We start from the raw sequence: 20219 nt of genomic DNA, 5'->3' as shown, positions 1-20219 counted from the left end.
TAAAATAAAGAATTTCTTGATGAGCGAAGATGGGTGAGGGGGAGGGGGCTGTCTTCTATAGGTATTCGTTCTCGGTTCCCACGAGGTTTATTTTTTATTTATCTATAAAATTGCATCTTTTCTTACATTTTGTGTTTTCTTTCAATATATAGCCTATGTAGAAAGTGAGTAAAATATTGAGTCCTACCACAAACAAATCTGTATAGATTTTCACGAGATAGGTCTTTTTGATATGATTTTTTTGTGAATATTGGTCTTTAATAAAAATGAATTTCTCTCTCTCTTAATAGGTACAAAAAGCAGCCTAGCGAGCAGGAACTCATTCGGAATTAAAGGTTTTCTAACGGTTTTCATCACTTACAAAGTCATAATTTGAGTGATATCCTTCTAAGGTATACATTTAAGGTGGATCCAGCCCATATAGGAATAACATAGGTGCTAAAACTAGCTCTACATCCGGCATATCAACTCTACTAGGACATAAGTTGGGTAGCCTTTTCTATGTGCCCCGGGCCCTAATATTAATGTATAAAAGAAGCAGGCCGCCCAGCGAGCAGGAACTCATTCGGGGTTGAAGATTTTCTAAGGTCTTTCATTACTTACAAAGTCGTAGTTTGAGTGATATCCTTTGTGGTCGGATTTGTACGGCTTCTTTGCCTTCTATTGCTCTGGTCAACATCATGTCTTGTCTAACGTAATATTCAGATCCAGTATTGACAATATAGGGAAGCTCACAACGAACAGGTAGCTGATAGCCCAAATAACGACTCTCTTGATTACATCGAGGTATGGCATTCCCGTCTGGAGTTGTAAAATTCTAGAAAAAAAATAGATTAGCCACACTGTTTTGAACCCAAAGCAAAAGGGCAAGGCTTATTTTTCTTAATTTTAAAGAGGACAAAATAAGGTATAACTTTTTTGGGGGGAATAGCTTTTGCTTCATTACGGTACCTGATTAAATGAATACGAAAACAAAGTTTACTGAGACCAAACTGGCCAAAAATGGCAAAACAAGAAAATATAGGACAATAAGAAAAGGAGATAGGAGAAATTAGAGATAAATACTTCAAAAGACCATTCTGTGGTATAACATAGACTCTGTGTCCACCTCTGACATTAGCCTCAGTTTTAAATTAGTTCCCAAGGAGCTCCTAACTCTACCCTCTCCTACTTTATGGATTAAAATAGTAGTCTATGTGAAGACGAGCAATTTTTATCTAAACAAATGATCCTGGAAAACTTAGTCAGTTTCTCTTGGATATTGGAAGTTGTTGAGGACGCTCCCAGGTTTGTAATCCAGGTAAATACAAATATTTCAGCCGAGACTTCCAATGACGTAGATAATTTCGGAGACCACACTGCCTTTCCATGACGATAAAATAAAAGTTCAAAATAGGGATAAATTCTTTTAATAGACAGTGTATAGAAATTCACAAAAAAATACCAGATATTTCGGTCACATATACAGTGACCGACATCAGTAGTAAAACTAAATTAAAACATATATGTATAAATATATATATAAATATATATATATATATATATATATATATATATATATATATATATATATATATATATATATATATATATACACACACACACACACACACATATATATATATATATATATATATATATATATATATATATATATATATATATATATATATATATATATATATATATATATATATATATATATATATATATATATATATATATATATATATATATATATATATATATATATATATATATATATATATATGTATAAACGTATAGTAGTTGTTCATAAAAATCCTCATTGACTTAAATGGAGCTTATAAGCCATTTTGTTTAACTTCTCAGATGTGATCTTCTACATAATTTTTTTCAGGTCTAAACAAGACATCTACGAATATATCCACTAATACAAAAATACCAATAAGAATAACATAAATTTATTTTAATAGTTTCTACAAGAAATCAACATTTACATTTTGCTTGTCTTCGATGATAGCAAAAAGCTATTATTCTTAGGATATGCTCTGTTACACTCTTGATAAAATCCTCTTTAAAAATTAGTACCTGAGAGTTAGTAGGCACACCCTTTTTCACCCAGCGGCAGAAACACTTGCTCTTCGTGTAAGTTAAGCCAGTGAGCCTGCTGCAAAGATATTTGATTATTACAGCAAGTCCGATTTCTTACAACGATTTCAACTAAGCTTCAAACTTTTGGTTTTCTTTTTTAGGGTTTTTGAATTTTTGTAATCCTCAAGCCAGTTAGGAGCCAGAAGCAATCCGAATTTTGGATTATGTCTTCCGTCACTACGTTCTTTGGCCTCAACAGTTTTTTCCATCGCAGGGGATATACTTTCACAACTCTAGTAGTAACCTAGGTGCTGATCCTGGCAGTGATTGCGTAATATGCCTTACCACGGGTCAGACACCTATTACTACGAACGGTACTTGCCTTACCAGACGGGTTTTTCTGAGGTAACAGCCATTTTTTTGGGGTCAAACGGTGAGAGAGCGGTGGTTAGTGTATATACAGTAACTTGATTAGTTGTTTTTGTTTTTTTTTAAACTTGGCAAAGTATAATGCACTCAACCATGTTTTGAGAGTTTGATTACATGTCTTACCAGACGGGTTTCTAAGGTGACATCCATTTTTTTGGGGTCAAACAGAGAGAGAGTGGCGGTTAGTCGATATACGGTAACTTGATTAGTAGGTTTTTTTTTAAAACTTGGCAACGTATAATGTACTCAAGCAAAAACCCTATAAAATGTTCATACACTACATTCCAATTTTCATTATGTTTTAACACATTGTTTATAGTACACTACATATTGTTAACTTTGAAAACAATGGATTCATCAATTTTCAATGTGAGTACACTTTCATTCCTTCTTTCCCCCAAAAAAAAATAAAAAAAAAACGTTTTACTAGTAAATTAAAATTTCAGGGGGACTTATCCCCTGACAAAGAACCACAAAAAAGCACGAGTATAGTAAAAACACGTACCTAGGGGTTAAAATATAAATTAAACATACACACAAAAGGTGAACTTGACGGAGTCCACCATTTTGAAACATATTCGAGTCATCAAGTGTTATAAAAACGACCTTAAAAGGAACTACCTTCAAGTCATTGTAAACCTAAACCCAATAAATAAGAGGTCAAAAGCTCCCCAGACTTTAAGACAGAGCAGTAACAATTAACACCAAATAAGAAAAGGAAATATCATTGAATAATTAATACTGTTATAAAGACATGCAGACAGAAGCGCCATACATTCTTATTCACAAAAGAATTAACGCATAGAAAAAAAAAATAAAACCCATTTCTTAAAATAAATTGAAATTTGTGTTATTTAAGTAACATTCTTTGGCCCTTTAAATCAACCTTGAAAAAAAAAAATAAAAAAAACGCTTTAATAGTAAATGCAAATTTCAGGGGGACTTCCCCCCCTCCCCTCCAACACTAAAAAATCTTAAGAATGTAATGAGTCTATTCGACAAAAATGGCAAAACACGCTTTTTTCTCTTATGTAAATAAAATATCTCCTCCACAGCTATCTTTACAGGTTTTAATTGTTTTGAAAAACAGTTCTTTATCTTTCAGAAACAAACTTTTTCCAAACATGCTGTATTTTTCCGGTTTGAATGAAAAGCTTGCGTGTTACAAAGAGAGTGACAGTTTTGGAGTCAAATTTCACAGGCTCTTGTCCTATAAAACAGGGGCTTTGTCTAATTCTAGCCAAAACTCTGTGTTTTAATAATTTGAATCAGACATTTTAAGGATATCGAGTGTTCTTACTAAAGCGTATTTTGTATGTTTGTGTGTGTGTCTGTGTGTGTTTGTGTGTATGTTCCGACTCTTGCATAACAGTTTTAACTAGCTAAGGCTATATCCGTTAAAGATAGGTCATTTTCTTTGATTTTGAAAATCGTTAAAATTTCACGGGAACCATCTTTTAGTGTATTTTAACCTTAAATGAAATTTGACTCGCATATGCTTTGGGATATTAAGCATTTGAATCTGATAAAAAGAGGCTTAATGTCTTTTAATTTCCATGATATAATGTATAAAATGCCTTAAAAATGGGATGATATTTGTTCAATTAATAAAGTTTTAAGAAGAAATGTCTGAAAAGTAACGATAGAATGACATTGTGACTTGACCTCGCTTTACCTCTCCGATGTAGTCTGTTTAATACACAAGTAACGTTTGAAAAGTATTGTCAATTTAAAAAGAAATGGCTGAAAAGTATTTTGAGGGAGATGGGTTGGACGGAGGGTTGAGTTGCACGAGGGTTCAGTTAAAGGGGGTACAGTTACACGGGGTTTAGTTAAATTGGGTTGAGTTGCACGAGGGTTCAGTTAAAGTGGGTATAGTTACACAGGGGTTTAGTTAAATTGGGTCGAGTTGCACGAGGGTTCAGTAGCACGAGGGTTCAGTAACATGGGGATTCAGTTGTACAGGGTTTCGGTTATACAAGGGTTCAGTTACATGGAGGGTTCAGTTGCACGAGGGGAGATTTGCGAATTGGAGGAGATGGGATGATAGTGTACTGTATAATACACAAGTGATGTTTTGGAGAGTATTGTCAATTTAAAATAGTTTAGAAATAAAAAAAAATTAACAAGAAATGGCTGAAGTGTTTTGAGGGAGATGGGATTGCATGGAGGGTTGAGTTGCACGAGGGTTCAGTTAAAGGGGGGGGTATAGTTACATGGGGGGCGAGGGCAATTTATCTTTAAAAGAGGGCTTATTATTACATTATTTAATTTTTCTTCTTTTTTAAGGTGGAGGAAGATTCTTGCAATTAGCCCCCTCCGGAAAAGAAACCAAGATGGAACGAAGCCAGACCGATGCAACCCGCAAGACCCTCCATCATTAAACATAGTGGTTCAAATATACGTGCTCTGGACAGTCCAATAGCCTGGCAATGCAAGGAGCCTTTAATGTCACTGTTAGCTGTGCACAAACCTCTGTGCTACCTGGAAGGAAATTGAAAAGCGAGTGGGCTGCTTCTCATAATGCCTCTGCCTAGTATACTGAAGATCGCGAGACTAGTCCCCATCCATCTTTTATAAAGAGCTCAGGTGTGGAAGCCTACTAAGACCTTGTAAGTATATATATAATTTTTTTCCTTTCCTATTTTCAAAAATAGTGTAGATTTTCTCAAGCCCATGGTTTTTGATGAGTAAATCATTAATTTGTTTCTAAACTGTTATATATTAATCATATTTTATTGTCTTTAAATAAAAAAATTAGTAGCATATAAAGTTATATTAATAATAAGGAAGTATAAAACATATTATCGTACATTCATACAGAAAAACACCTTTAACTTTTCTTTTAAAAAAAATATTTTCTAATAAAATTATCCATTATTTCTTTAAGCAAGATAAGTATATAAGTAAATAAATATTTCAAAGTTTACAATCACTTTTAAAATGGAATATATTTTTGCACTAAGCCTTTACGCGTATCGGTTTTTATCAGATGTCCCATCGGGACGCTTTAATTTTTCCTCTGATGGATATAATAACAATATTAATCGTTCATCGAGAAGCAAGATTTCATGTAAAATGATTTATATATTCGATGCGATTTTAACAGAGTAAAAAAGGTTTTTTTAATAATGTCAAAATGCAATGTCACAGTTGTGTCAAAAACAGTAATTGGGCGAAAGCATTTCTGGACGCTTTAAGAAATCACTTTCACAAAACAGTTGAAAGCATTTTAAAAGAGTTTCTATGAAACCATTTGGGACAGAAACTCTAAGATAATGATAATAAAACTATTATATTTTAAATTTGTTGTGTTTTATTATAAACCAATAAAAACGAGCTTAAACAATCGAAACCTCATGGAAGCTACTGGTTACCAAGTGTCTTCTCCCGGGGCACTAAAAAGTACCATCCAGCTTTTTAATTGTAGTTTAATTGCTGAAATGGAAGGAGAAAAAAAGTTCTTCTTTCTTACAATGATTTATTTAGACCAGGGCAATAACGCCCGATATTTCAAATAAATCCGTTGCAGATAAATGCAATTACATTTGGATTGTCGACAAAGTTACACCAACACCAGCACTTATTATATGTGCTCCGTGTCCATTAGTTAACGCTGACAAGCAAGTGTTCATTGGACATACTGCATCAGTTTAATGATTGTTAAAGTTTATCGAGAGTTATATTCAAAAGGGCCAAGCACTAGAATTAGGCTCGTATCTTGCATTTTTGATGTGAAAATTTTTGAAATAGAGCTGTCATCTTCATATATCATTCGCTTTTTCTGAAGTGTCTTCTTACAATAAGACTTCGTTTCTATGACTAATACAATATATATTTTAACGTGTTCAGTTGTCGTTACAGATGACACAAGGCAATGTCACTTTTTTTTTCTTCTGTATTTAATTGTTCAAATGGTGTAACACTGATTATGATAATATGGCACAGTTAAATAGCTTTATAAAAATAACGTTTATCATACATAAAAAATTAAACTTTTTTTCTACAGCTAAAGGTTGGATTACCGCCGCCATCATGGAGGAATGAAGCAGGTGTATTCACGGAACCATTTATTTTACCACAAGCAAAGTTTAATGATGAGCCGGAACTAGTTCTATAGAATATGGATTGGCAGCGAGGTTTTCTCAATGATGTTTTTGGGGAAAATGTTAGCCAAGATGACTTAACCTATGATAGTGACATGCTTGAGGATCTGGTATGGGTATAGATTCTTATTCATAAGCCTCAAGGGGATATTACTAGTGCATCTGAACCGAGTCGTCATACTAAAAGTGCGGGAGAAGGGTAAACACACTAGTTCAGCTAACTGTTTTCAAAAACCTCGGAATATTCACTAGGGGGCTGTCTCACGCCATCTTCAAGCAATGTGATTGAACAGACTGGTACTGGCGATGTTATCGACACTTCCCTGTCACCCTCCTTTATTCCACCTAATTATATAGGTAGCAGTAGTGGTAGTACAACAACAACAACAGCACAAGTACCCTCTAAGCGAGATTATTTTCTCTCCAACTCTGCTCTGCACAAAAAATTGCTCAAAAGTACCAAATTTAATAACTCTTTAAACTCTCTAAGGTTATGAAATGTAATTCCAGATTTCTTAGTCATTACCAAGTACTAGCCTTATAAAAATCAAACAAGTCTTGGACACAAAAAAAGGATTGTATAAGTGTGGGTCACCTAAAACGTCGCACTAGCACTAAAAATATTGTTTTTTAATGAAAATGAAGGTGAGATGTAATTAGAATACTTGCCTATAGAGTTGTTGGCAATTCACCCGCATTTATCAAATTATGGGATAGTTTTTCTAAATTGGGCTAAAAGTATTCAAAGTAAATAGGAAAATTATAACTAGGGTGGTTGTGGAGCTGTGTTTTTTTTATTGAAAGTTTAAATGTTAATATATGTAGGTTTAAAAAGGATTTTATTGTAAGAGGTGGAGCGGGGAATATTGAATTAAAATATAATTCAGATTTAGAGGGGTGTAAGGGGATACAACGAATCTGTTTCGATACGAGGCTGCAGTGTTTCAAGTATGCATTTTTGATTGCCGCATACAGACCACTTAGAAAAGATGCATCTAAGAAAAAATTGGATAAAATGGTAGTTAATGGTTGGGTGAGTTCAGAGTTCCCCAAACTAGATTTTAATTGTTTAAAATCTCAATGTCCCGTGATACTAAGAGGAATAGATATTTTTTAGCGGGTTAATGCATATTTAAAGATTGATGTCACGGTTTTACAGTATGAACCAGAATTTGAAGAGGGTCAGCGTTCCGATAAGAAAGGTGTATTATTTCCAGTACGGGCTCCTTCAATTGAATCAGTAGAACATTGGGTGTGGCTTCTATATACCCCACCCACAGACTCCGATTCAATTGGTCATTTCAATCCAATTACGGATATTAGTAGGGTCTTGGTTGAGGGTAAGAAACATCATGCACGTTTTTCCTGTCCAACATGCCTTTCGAGACTTTGCTCTGTTTTTAAGTAAAAGCACAACATGAAACAATGCAAATGTCATGGCTACCAGGCATGGGGGATGGTAAATGAAGATAGATTATTCTTAAGTTTAAAAAATTTTTAAAACCCACTCTTACAGAGTAATCAGATCGCTGTAGACTGTATAGATAAGTTGACAGAAGTGTATGATCCGTCAATTTCAAATCGTGGTAAAATGCATGAACAAATCGGGGTCTTTTAAGCTCACACGCAATAATATTCTAATAATATTATACATGTGCTGAGTGTGTTGGAGATGTTGAGTGACGGTAAGGATTTCTTGTACTTGTCATTGGTCAGTCTAATCAAAACAGTAAACAGTGCAATTTTAAGTCTTCGCTATACAAACTGTCCTATGCTCATATTACCAGATGAAATATTGGCCATTAAAAATCGTAAAATGTGTTGGGTTTGCAAGGGAGAATTCGATGATGGTGTTGGAAATGGTGGGAGGAGGAAGGTGATCGACCATGATCATTTGTGGCAGGAAATTACATAGGGGGTGAGTAACTTTAGAGGGGTGGAACACCGGTCATGCAGTTTAAACGTAAGACAACAATTTTTCGTACCTGTTTTTATACATAATTCAAATTATGACTAGAAGTTTGTTCTTCCAACATTGGCCCACATTGCCAAAGGAGTTGTAGATGACGCATGGATAGATGGTTCTTTTTCATATAATACCATACCCAAATCATCGGAGAAGCTACTGCTGCTAGAATTCATGTGGAAAACAGTTGACAAGGGTAACACGTGCCTGAATAAAATCTGTTTTTTAGACTCTTTCAGCTTCTTCCCCAAATCTCTAAGTCAATTAAGTCAGGTGCAGAAGAGCGAAAACTTACAGACCGCCCCTCTCCTTAAACAGCGTGGTTACAATGATGAAATTTTTTGATTACCATCGTGCAAGGGTATTTCTTCTTATGATTATTACAGCTGTGGTGCGCGGCTACATGAGGTCTCACTACCGCCCATTTAAGCTTTTGAATTGCTCCTTAATGAGAGTGAGTGAGACGCTATATACTATAAATTCGCTAAGAGTTTTTGGGTAAAGGTCGAGTGTAAAATGGGTGGAATTATTGTAAACTATACTTGGCGAGTGACTTGCTCACTCTTTTGGATAGTGTGTGCGAATATAAATATGAAATCTATTGGGAATTTGGGTTGGATTTAGGTTATTATTTTTCCACTCCCCATTTGGTTATGGACTAGATACTTAAAATCAGAAAATAAGAAATTGGTCTTATTGTCGAGGGGTATAAGCATCTGCTTTTTGAGATAGCATTGAGGGGTGGGTATGATTTTCAAGGAGATCGTATCAAGAAAACTGATCCAAGTAGACAGCACACCAATGAAAATTCGGACAGAGTTTGTTTGGATATGAATTCCCTTTACCCATCCGCAATGTCTCACTACTGTTTGCCGTGTGGCAATTATAAATGGCTTGACAATCCGTGTGCTTCGAATTTCCCCGACATTGCCAGTGTTGAGGAGAATGGGGCACAGGGATGGTTTTTTGAAATTGACGGTGAAATACCCATGGAAATCCATGACTCGGTAAAAGACTTTGTTTTCCGTGCATAAATAGACCGGTGGGTAGGGACTCTCTGAGCCCCTACAATTTATCTTTAGTAGAGGACGGGAGTATGCACTGGGTACCTTCAAAACAAAAACTAATTGCCGACCTCAACCCGAAACAGAACATCATTATTCATCGAATGCTATTGAAATGGAAGGTGTCCAATGGTTTCAAGGTCACAAAGATTCAAAGAGCCCTCAAATTTTATCAAAATCCTTACATGAAAATTTTTGTTGACACCTATGTCGATAAGCGTTCACAAGTGAAAACAAAAGTTGAAAAATAAGCCTATACTCACTTTGAACTCAGATTTCGGTAAAATGTGCGAGAACGTTTTAAACAGAAGTCGATGTGACTTGTAACCAACCCCAATGATTGTGCTCGAATCATTGCGGATCCAAACTTCACATCTTTCACAATCATAGACTCTAATATGGTGCTCCTACATCGCAAGAAAAGAAACAGTGTATTAAATAAAATTATTGCAGGTAGAAGTGCAATGACTGAAATATCCAAGAAACCCATGTTTTCATTTTATTACAATGTGTGCGTGTTAAATTGACTGATAAAGAGACAATTTTAAGTGTATTGCCGAGACACCGATTTCTTCACGTTTAAATTCAGAAGGAAAAGTCTATGCAATGACTATAAACATAAAGAATACATTCGCTAAAAAACAAACTAAAGTATCTGCGACGCAATCCTACACCCAAAGAATGTGAAACACCAGGCCCAAAATCATATGCTAACGCTAAAATCCGAGACGGGTAGTGGTCTGATATCAAGGGATGTGCTTTCTGTTATTAAGGAATACTTTGTGGAATCGCCCACCAAGGATATCAAACGCGTTTTCAAGGGGCTGCTTACACACTTTTTAAGAAATAAGTTCGACGTTAGTTTGTATATAAAATGTGTGTAACGTAGTTTAATGACAAGGGCGAAAGTCATGGCTATTCGCTCTTTAAAATTTAGAAACTACAAAGTTAGTGTTTATAAAAACGCCATGTCTGCCATATCGGACAAAGTCTATGTACTTGAGGATGGTGTGAAGGTACTACCACATTGTAATTATTTAATTTACGACCTTGTTTAATTTGTGTATTTAATAAAACAATTCTTTACAGGAAAATTACAAAAAAGTCATTAAAAAAAAGTACTAAGGGGGGGATAGGGTTTTTTTTGGGGTACTTAGGTGGTTTGTTTTAAATTCTTTTTAATTCTATATCACACTCAATTTAAGATGTGTGTGTGTGCAAGGCTGATCAATTTAAACTATTTACTGCCAGCCCGGGCCCGGGCCTGCTACAACGGGCTCCCCGCTTCCCGGCACCCGGCGCTTCCCGGCCCCGGCCCCGGCCCCTCCCCCCGAGGGGGGACCCCAAAATTTAAAAGGCTGTAAATAAAAGTGATATTATTTCAAGTTCATTATTCAATACCTGTTGTATTTTTCTATAAATAAACAAAAAAAAGTGTATTTATTTAAGTGTTTTTTTCCAGTTGTTATTTATATGTTGTATTTTTTATTGTAAATAAATTTAAAAAGTGTATTTTTTTCCTGTTTAATGTGATTTTTTCAATGTAGTATTTTTTTAAAGTATTGTTAGCTTTTTATGTTTGATCAAAGAAATTATTATTCTTTATTCGTCTTCTTCTTCTTCTTATTATTATTCTTGAACGGAGTAGTAATAGGGAAATTATTTATACATTAGACAGTCGTGGTCTACAGTTTGTTGTCTAGGTGAACCGTTGAAGGGAACATGTATTAATTTAAAACTCCATTCAGACCGTTTCTGTGTGGACTGTCAATATCGGGGAAAACAACACTATTAATTATATTAATAAAAAATTATAATCAATTGTATGTGGCCAAGCCAAAAAAAATTTACCATTTTACCAGTCTTTAGCAAGAGTACCATAACATAATAAAAGAAATTTCCCCGAGAACCTTGATGAAAATACGATTCCTGCAGGGACTTGATGTTTTCAAAATTATTGGAACGAATTCTTTGTTTATTATTGACAGTCTGGGTAAACCCATTGAACAATGGTTCCTTGAAATACTTAAGCTGTTCTCTGTTCACTCTCATTATGGGCAGAGTTCTTTTACTCTGGTTCTACACAATCTCTTTCATTAAAGCGAATGTATGCGAACCCATGGATTGAACTACATCTACTATATAATCTATAGAGTTTTTTCTGATTTTAGCCCGCTAATAACTCTCAATAAAGAAATCAATCCGGGAACCCCCAAATTTCTGCTCTCATCATACGATCAGGCAACTAATAAACTCTACGGTTAAATCCAATTTGATATTAATAAAGATACAACCGATGATTTTCGTTTGGTCACAGAGATTTTTGACAATGAAAATACATTATATCTCCACTTGAGCCCTAAAAAGACCTATTATATTTTATCATGACACTTAAGAAACTATAGGAAAAAAAACATTTGTTTTCAGTTATAAGCACTTCAAAACCACCGTTTTGAAAGACCATGCTCCAGCATAGTCTTGACAATGATTTCATAAATCTAATATCTGAACTTTGTTTAAATTTAATCGAGTGTAATATTCAAATACCAGATGTATCTAAGCAGAAGGTAAAGAAACATCGGTCCATTGTACGTAAACGGGCCTCTAAAAAAAAGGAAAGAATTTCAAAAAGAAACGACTTTTTCAGGCAGGTGGTTGCTTTTTACACTTTTACTGCCAATAATTGCAGGACTTGTAAACAGTTTTCTCTAGTGAGAATGGCAAAACCCTATAAATTGAATCCAATAGAACTCGCTCCTAGACAGACAATACAGCAATTTCACAAAATCTAAGTATAAGAGTGATTAAATTTTATATCAACATCCATTTCTCGGATACATAGGAAAAAGTTGACAAAATCTAAGTGTTAGAGTGAATAAATTGTTTTTATGAACATCTTTTGTCAGATACATCGGATAAAATTGCCAGAATCTAAGTGTCAGAGAGAATAATTTTTTTATCAACATCCTTTGTCAGATACATCAAATAAAATTGACAAAATCTAAATTTCAGAATGAATGAATGCTTTAACAACATCCTTTATCAGATATGTTAGATAAAATTGACAAAATCTAAGTATCAGAGTGACTAAATTCTATATCAACATCCTTTTCTCGGATACTTAGGATAAAATTGACAAATTCTAAGTGTCAGAGTGAATAAATTTTCTTATCAACATCCTTTGTCAGATACATCAAATAAAATTGACAAAATCTAAATTTCAGATGAATAAATGCTTTAACAACATCCTTTATCGGATATATCGGTTAAAATTGACAAAATCTAAGCATTAGAGTGACTAAATTCTATATCAACATCCTTTTCTCGAATACATAGGATAAAATTGACAAATTCTATGTGTTAGAGAGAATAAATTTTGTTTATCAACATCCTTTGCCAGATACATCGGATAAAATTCACAAAATCTAAGTATCAGAGTGAATAAATTCATTATAAACATCCTTTGTCGGATATGTCGGATAAAATTGACAAAATCTAAGTATCAGAGTGAATATTTTTTTTAACAACATCCTTTGCCGGATACATCGAACAAAATGGATAAAATATAAGTGTCAGAGTGAATAAATTTTCTTATCAACATCCTTTGTCAGATACATCAAATAAAATTGACAAAATCTAAATTTCAGATGAATAAATGCTTTAACAACATCCTTTATCGGATATATCGGTTAAAATTGACAAAATCTAAGTATCAGAGTGACTAAATTCTATATCAACATCCTTTTCTCGGATACATAGGATAAAATTTACAGAATCTAAGTGTCAGAGTGAATAAAATTTTTTTTTATCAACATACTTTGTCAGATATATCAAATAAAGTTGACAAAATCTAAGTGTCAGAGTGAATATTTTTTTTATCAACATCCTGTCAGATACATCAAATAAAATTGACGAAATCTAAATTTCAGAATGAATGAATTTATTATCAACATCCTTTATCGGATATGTCGGATAAAGTTGACAAAATCTAAGTGTTGGAGTGAATAAATTTTTTTATCAACATCTTTCTTAAGATACATAGGATAAAATAGAAACAATCTAATTTTAAGAGGGAATAAATTTTACTATCAACATCCTTTGTCAGATACATCAAATAAAGTTGACAAAATCTAAATTTCAAAATGAATAAATGCTTTAACAACATCCTTTATTGGATGTGTCGGATAAAATTTACAAAATCTAAGTATCAGAGTGACTAAATTCTATATCAACATCCTTTTCTCGGATACATAGGATAAAATTGACAAATTCTAAGTGTTAGACTGAAGAAATTTTTTCTATCAACATCCTTTGTCAGATACATCAAATAAAATTGACAAGACCTAAATTTCAGAATGAATAAATTCATTATCAACATCCTTTGTCGGATATGTTGGATAAAATTGACAAAATCTAAGTATCTGAGTGAATAATCTTTTTTTATCAGCATCCTTTGCCAGATACATCGAATAAAATTGATAAAAAATAAGTGTCAGAGTGAATAAATTTTTCTTTATCAACATCCTTTGTCAGATACATGAAATAGAATTGACAAAATCTAAATTTTAGAATGAATAGATGCTTTATCAACATCCTTTATCGGATATTTCAGATAAAGTTGACAGAATCTATGTGTTGGAGTGAATAATTTTTTTTATCAACATCTTTTGTCACATACATCGGATAAAATTGACAGAATCTAAGTGTCAGAGTGAATAATTTTTTTTATCAACATTCTTTGTCAACATCCTTCTCAGATACATCAAATAAAATTGACAAAATCTAAATTTCAGAATGAATAAATGCTTTAACAACATCCTTTATCGGATATGTCGGATAAAATTGACAAAATCGAAGTATCAGAGTGAGTAAATTCTATATCAACATCCTTTTCTCGGAAACATAGGATAAAATATCAGATAAAATTGACAAAATCTAAGCATCAGATTGCTTAAATTCTATATCAACATCCCTTTTTCTCGAGGATATGGGGATAAAATTGACTATGTCTAATTATAAGGGTGAATAAACTCTATATGATCATCCCTTTCTAGGGTACACGGGATAAAATTGACAAAATATAAGTATCAGAGTGAATAATTTATTTTTTATCAACATCTTTTATCAGTTACAACAATTATAATTAACAGAATCTAAATATCAGAGTGAATAAATGCTTTTTCAGCATCAATTTTCGGATATGTTGAATAAAATATGCAAAGCCGACATAGCTTTATTTCATTTTTTAAGATTAATTATGATAAAATGAAATAAAGCTATGTCGACTTTGCATATTTCAGAGTGAATAAATGCTTTTTCAGCATCAATTTTCGGATATGTTGAATAAAATATACAATGTCGACATAGCTTTATTTCATTTTTAAGGTTAATTTAGACGAGGTTACTTGCGCGCACGTAACCTCGTAATGTTGATAATGAATTTATTCACTCTGATACTTAGATTTTGTCAATTTTATCCCATGTATCCGAGAAAGGGATGTTGATATAGAATTTAATATCTCTGATACTTAGGTTCTGTCAATTTTATCAAACATGTCGGACAAAGGATGTTGTTTCATACTGAAATTTAGATTATGTCAAAATTATTTGATGTATCTGACAAAGGATGTTGATAAGAAAAAATTTATTCAGTCTGACACTTATATTTTATCAATTTTATTCGATGTATCTGGCAAAGGATTTTGATAAAAAAAATTATTCAATCTGATACTTAAATTTTGTCAATTTTATCTAACATATCCGACAAAAGGATGCTGATAAAGCATTTATTCATTCTGAAATTTAGATTTTGTCAATTTTATCCGATGTATCTGGCAAACTACTACTACTACTAACAACTCATCGCAGCACCAAGCCGCCTGAGGCCAACGCAGCTACGCACGATCCTCCTTCACCCAAATCTATTCAAAGCCTCGCTTTTTACACTCGCCTACGAAGTTCCCATTTCCTTTAAATCTTTCTTTATAACGTCCTCCCACCTCAGACGGGGACTACCTGCTTTCCGTTTAGACCTAGCCGGTTGGCCGAAAAGAACAATCTTCGGCAGTCTGTCATCCGTCATCCGTACAACGTGCCCTAATCACCTCAACTTTTCTTTCATTATAGCCCTAGAGAGCGGTATTGAACCACATTTTTCGTATAGCCTATTGTTTGAAATACGGTGAGTCAACCGGGTACCCAGAACAATCCCTAAGCAATTTCTCTGGAAAACATCTAGCAAATCTTCATCTGCTTTTCGGAGCGTCCATGCTTCAGAGTCATATTTGACCACTGTCGTCACTGTAGCTTCTAAGATTCTAATCTTGGTTTGCAAACTTATCTTCCTATTCTTCCAGACTTTTTTTAACTGTGAAAAAACACCCTGAGCCTTGGCTATTCTATTTTTAACATCTTCACTGCTCCCACCATCTTTACTAATAATACTACCAAGGTAAGTGAAACTGCCCACCTGATCAATCTTTTCATTACCCAACGTCACCTTTTCATCTTCACTTATTCCTAGCCTTAGTGACTTGGTCTTCCTAACATTAATTTTCAAACCAATACTAGCACCCTGAACTCGCAAAACCTCTAAAACTTCATTCATTTTGCTCACACTTTCATCTAGGATGCTTAAATCATCAGCATAATCCAAGTCCAGGAGACTTTTTCCTCCCCATTTGATTCCGTGGTCTCCCATTGCCTTTCCTGTGCTCCTTAAAACAAAGTCAATCAAAATAATCCATATAAAGGGGGATAGAACACAACCCTGCTTAACTCCTGATTTAATACAAAACCAGCTGCTAACCTCATTTCCTACCTTAACCGCAGCATTGTTATTCTCGTACATAGCGCTAATCACTTTAATGTATTTGTCTGGTATACCATACAAGGATAAAACCTTTACTAAAGCTCCTCTATCAACAGAATCGAACGCTTGCTCATAATCTATAAAACTGAGGACCAAAGGTGTTTGAAAACTTAGGCACTTCTCAATTATTAACCTAAGAGTGAAAATTTGGTCAACACATCCTCTACCTTTTTTAAAACCGCACTGCTCTTCTCTTAAAACTTTGTCTACGGCATCTCTCAGTCTAAAAAGTATCATATTACTAAACAAGTTGCTACCTACAGAGACCAAAACTAATGCCTCGATAATAACCACACTCACTTTTATCACCTTTCTTATAAAGTGGCTTAATTAAGGATTTCCTAAAATCGTTAGGTACTTCCCCTTTTTCAAAAATCATATTCATAATCTCCAATAACTTATTTCTAACCTCAGAGCCACCATATTTAAGAAACTCATTTACTACCCTATCAGCACCTGGAGCCTTATTATTCTTTATTCCTTTTAGTACTGTTGCTAATTCCTCCTCACAAAACAAATCTTCATTCACATCCAAGGTATCACAAACTTTTTCATTTTCCTCTATATTTTTTCCAGCAACTCTATCTCGGTTAAGCAAATTCTCAAAATGTTCGGCCCATCTCGCTTTAGCTTTTGTCTTATCGCTAATTGCCACCCCATTCCTATCTTTAACTGGGACAAGATGTTGATAAAAAAAAATTATTCACTCTAACACTTAGAATTTGTCAATTTTATCCTATGTATCGGAGAAAAGGATGTTGATATAGAATTTAGTCACTCTGATACTTAGATTTTGTCAATTTTATCCGAAATATCCGGTTAAGGATTTTGTTAAAGCATTTATTCATTCTGAAATTTAGATTTTGTCTATTTTATTTGATGTATCTGACAAAGGATATTGATAAAAAAATTATTCACTCTGACACTTAGATTCTGTCAATTTTATCCGATGTATCTGACAAAAGATGTTGATAAATAAAAAATATTCACTCCAACACTTAGATTTTGTCAACTTTATCCGACATATCCGACAAAAGATGTTGATAGTGAATTTATTCATTCTGAAATTTAGATTTTGTCCATTTTATTTGATGTATCTGACAAAGGATGTTGATAGAAAAAATTTATTCACTCTAACAGTTAGAATTTGTCAATTTTATCCTATGTATCCGAGAAAAGGATGTTGATATATAATTTAGTCACTCTGATACTTAGATTTCATCAATTTTATCCGACATATCCGGTAAAGGATGTTGTTAAAGTATTTATTCATTCTGAAATTTAGATTTTGTCAATTTTATTTGATGTATCTGACAAAGGATGTTGATAAAAAAAATTATTCACTCTGACACTTAGATTCTGTCAATTTTATCTGATGTATCTGACAAAAGATGTTGATAAAAAAAATTATTCACTCCAACACTTAGATTTTGTCAACTTTATCTGAAATATCCGATAAAGGATGTTGATAATAAATTTATTCATTCTGAAATTTCGATTTTGTCATTTTTATTTGATGTATCTGACAAAAGATGTTGATAAAAAAAAAATTATTCATAGATGAAACTAATACATATAAATCTTGGCTTCATCATTGCTACAAATTATTTATTTTCTTCATTATTTTTAGGCAATCCTGTCAACTTAATGTATCTGTTTTTGAATCAAAAGCACATTTCCTTAAAAGGGACTGTGAATTAAAATTAAAACAGCACGTGCAGGGAGCACTGCTTACTTTTATTTCTTTTAAAGATAAACATGTGTGTTTTATAATCTGATAATATTCTTTTCGATTTTGGCCAATAAATCAGGCGCTAAACTCTCTACCTATGTTACACATATTAGCTACAAATTATATCTTAAAGCCATGTTCAGGCTTCACCCAGTTCAACGGACGTTCTCTGATTTTTTTTGCTAATATAATTAAAATCAAAGTTACTGATACTAATTAATTAATAGTCTCCTTAATATCTCACAGAATATTTTTATAAATTATCATTTTAATCAGTCGTGTTTTATATTAAGATAATCCTGTGTGCTCGATTGTACACTCTAGATGAAACTAATACCCATTAATCTTGGACTCATAATTACTACAAATTGTTTATTATCTCCATTATCTTTAGGCAACCCTGTCAACGTAATGTCTCTATTTTTGAATCCAAAGAACATTTCCTTAAAAAGGAATGTGCATTAAAATTAAAACGGGAAGTGCAGATAGCACATCTTATTTTTATTTATTTTAAAGATGAACATGTGTGTCTTTTAATCTGATAATACTCTTTGCTATTTTGGAAAATCTAGATGAAACTAATACATATAAATCTTGGCTTCATCATTGCTACAAATTATTTATTTTCTTCATTATTTTTAGGCAATCCTGTCAACTGAATGTCTCTATGTTTGAATGCAAAGCACATTTCCTTAAAATGGAATGTTAATTAAAAATTAATAAGCATGTGCAGATATTTCTGATTATTTTTATGTATTATAAAGAAGCACATTCTTGTATATTAATATGAGAATCCTCTTATATATTTTGGACATTCTATAAGAAGATAATACCCATAATTATTGGCCTAAACATTGATACAAATAATTTATTATCTTAATTATTTTTATGCAATCCTGTCAACTTTATGTCTTGGTTTTTGAACGCAATGCACATTTCCTTAAACGGGAATGTGCATTAAAATTAAAACGGGAAGTGCAGATAGCACTGCTTATTTTTATTTCTTTTACAGACAAACATGTGTGTCTTTTAATCTTATAATACTCTTTGCTATTTTGGACAATCTAGATGAAACTAATACACATAATTCTTGGCTTCATAATTGCTACAAATTATTTATTTTCTTCATTATTTTTAGGCAATCCTGTCAACTTTATGTCTTGATTTTTGAATGCAATGCACATTTCCTTAAACGGGAATGTTACTTAAAAATAAAACGGGAAGTGAAGATATCACAGCTTAATTTTATGTATAATAAAGATAAAAATGCGTGTCTTTTAGTATGAGAATACTCAGGTATAGTTTGGACAATATATATGAAGATAATACCCATAATTATTTGACTCATCATTGCTACAAATTATTTATTTTCTTCATTATTTTGAGTCAACCCTGACTTCTTAATGTATTTGTTTGTGTATCCAAATAAAAGGTCCTGACAAGTTTATGATACTTAAAAATAACTAGTCTAGTTAAGGTATCACTTATTATATTTATAAATGTTAAATTAGAACAGTTTTGTATTTTATTCATAGCATATAAAGTTATAGGATGTTATCTCAATATTGCGCTCAAACCCATAAATATTGGACTCTTAATTGATATAAATTATTTATTTACTTAATTATCTTTAGTCACCCCTGTCAACTTAATGTCTCTGTTTTTGACTCCAATGCACATTTCCTTATACAGGACTGTGCCTTAAAATTAAAACGGGAAGTGCAGATAGCACTTCTTACTTTTATTTCTTTTACAGACGAACATGTGTGTCTTTTAATCTGAGAATACTCTTTGCTATTTTGGACAATCTAGTTGGAGCTAATATCCATAAATCATGGCCTCATCATTGCTACAATTATTTATTTTATTCATTATCTTTAGTCAACCCTGTCAAGTTAATGTCTCTATTTTTGAATCCAAAGCACATTTCGTTAAACGGGAATGTGCATTAAAATTAAAACGGGAAGTGCAGATAGCA

At 32.9% G+C, this 20219-nt stretch overlaps 1 protein-coding gene across 1 annotated transcript in view; it reads right to left on the bottom strand.

Annotated features, from left to right (window-relative positions):
* LOC148945530 (integrin beta-PS-like) overlaps positions 1-20219 on the bottom strand; it is a 72892-nt gene that overhangs the window by 51649 nt on the left and 1024 nt on the right. The window contains exons 2-4 of the mRNA XM_089099072.1: positions 6831-6953; positions 2071-2186; positions 604-817 (exon numbers count right to left, since the gene is read on the bottom strand). Of these exons, the coding sequence (XP_088955198.1) occupies positions 604-817; positions 2071-2186; positions 6831-6953 (453 nt within the window). The remainder of the gene's footprint in view (positions 1-603; positions 818-2070; positions 2187-6830; positions 6954-20219) is intronic.

This window comes from Artemia sp. Qi Xiang Cuo, chromosome 13, assembly GCF_049724085.1.
Source record: "Artemia sp. Qi Xiang Cuo chromosome 13, ASM4972408v1, whole genome shotgun sequence".
Lineage (NCBI taxonomy): Eukaryota > Metazoa > Arthropoda > Branchiopoda > Anostraca > Artemiidae > Artemia > Artemia sp. Qi Xiang Cuo.
Note: the sequence above shows the minus strand (reverse complement) of the source record. Positions and strands in the feature narration are given on the sequence as shown.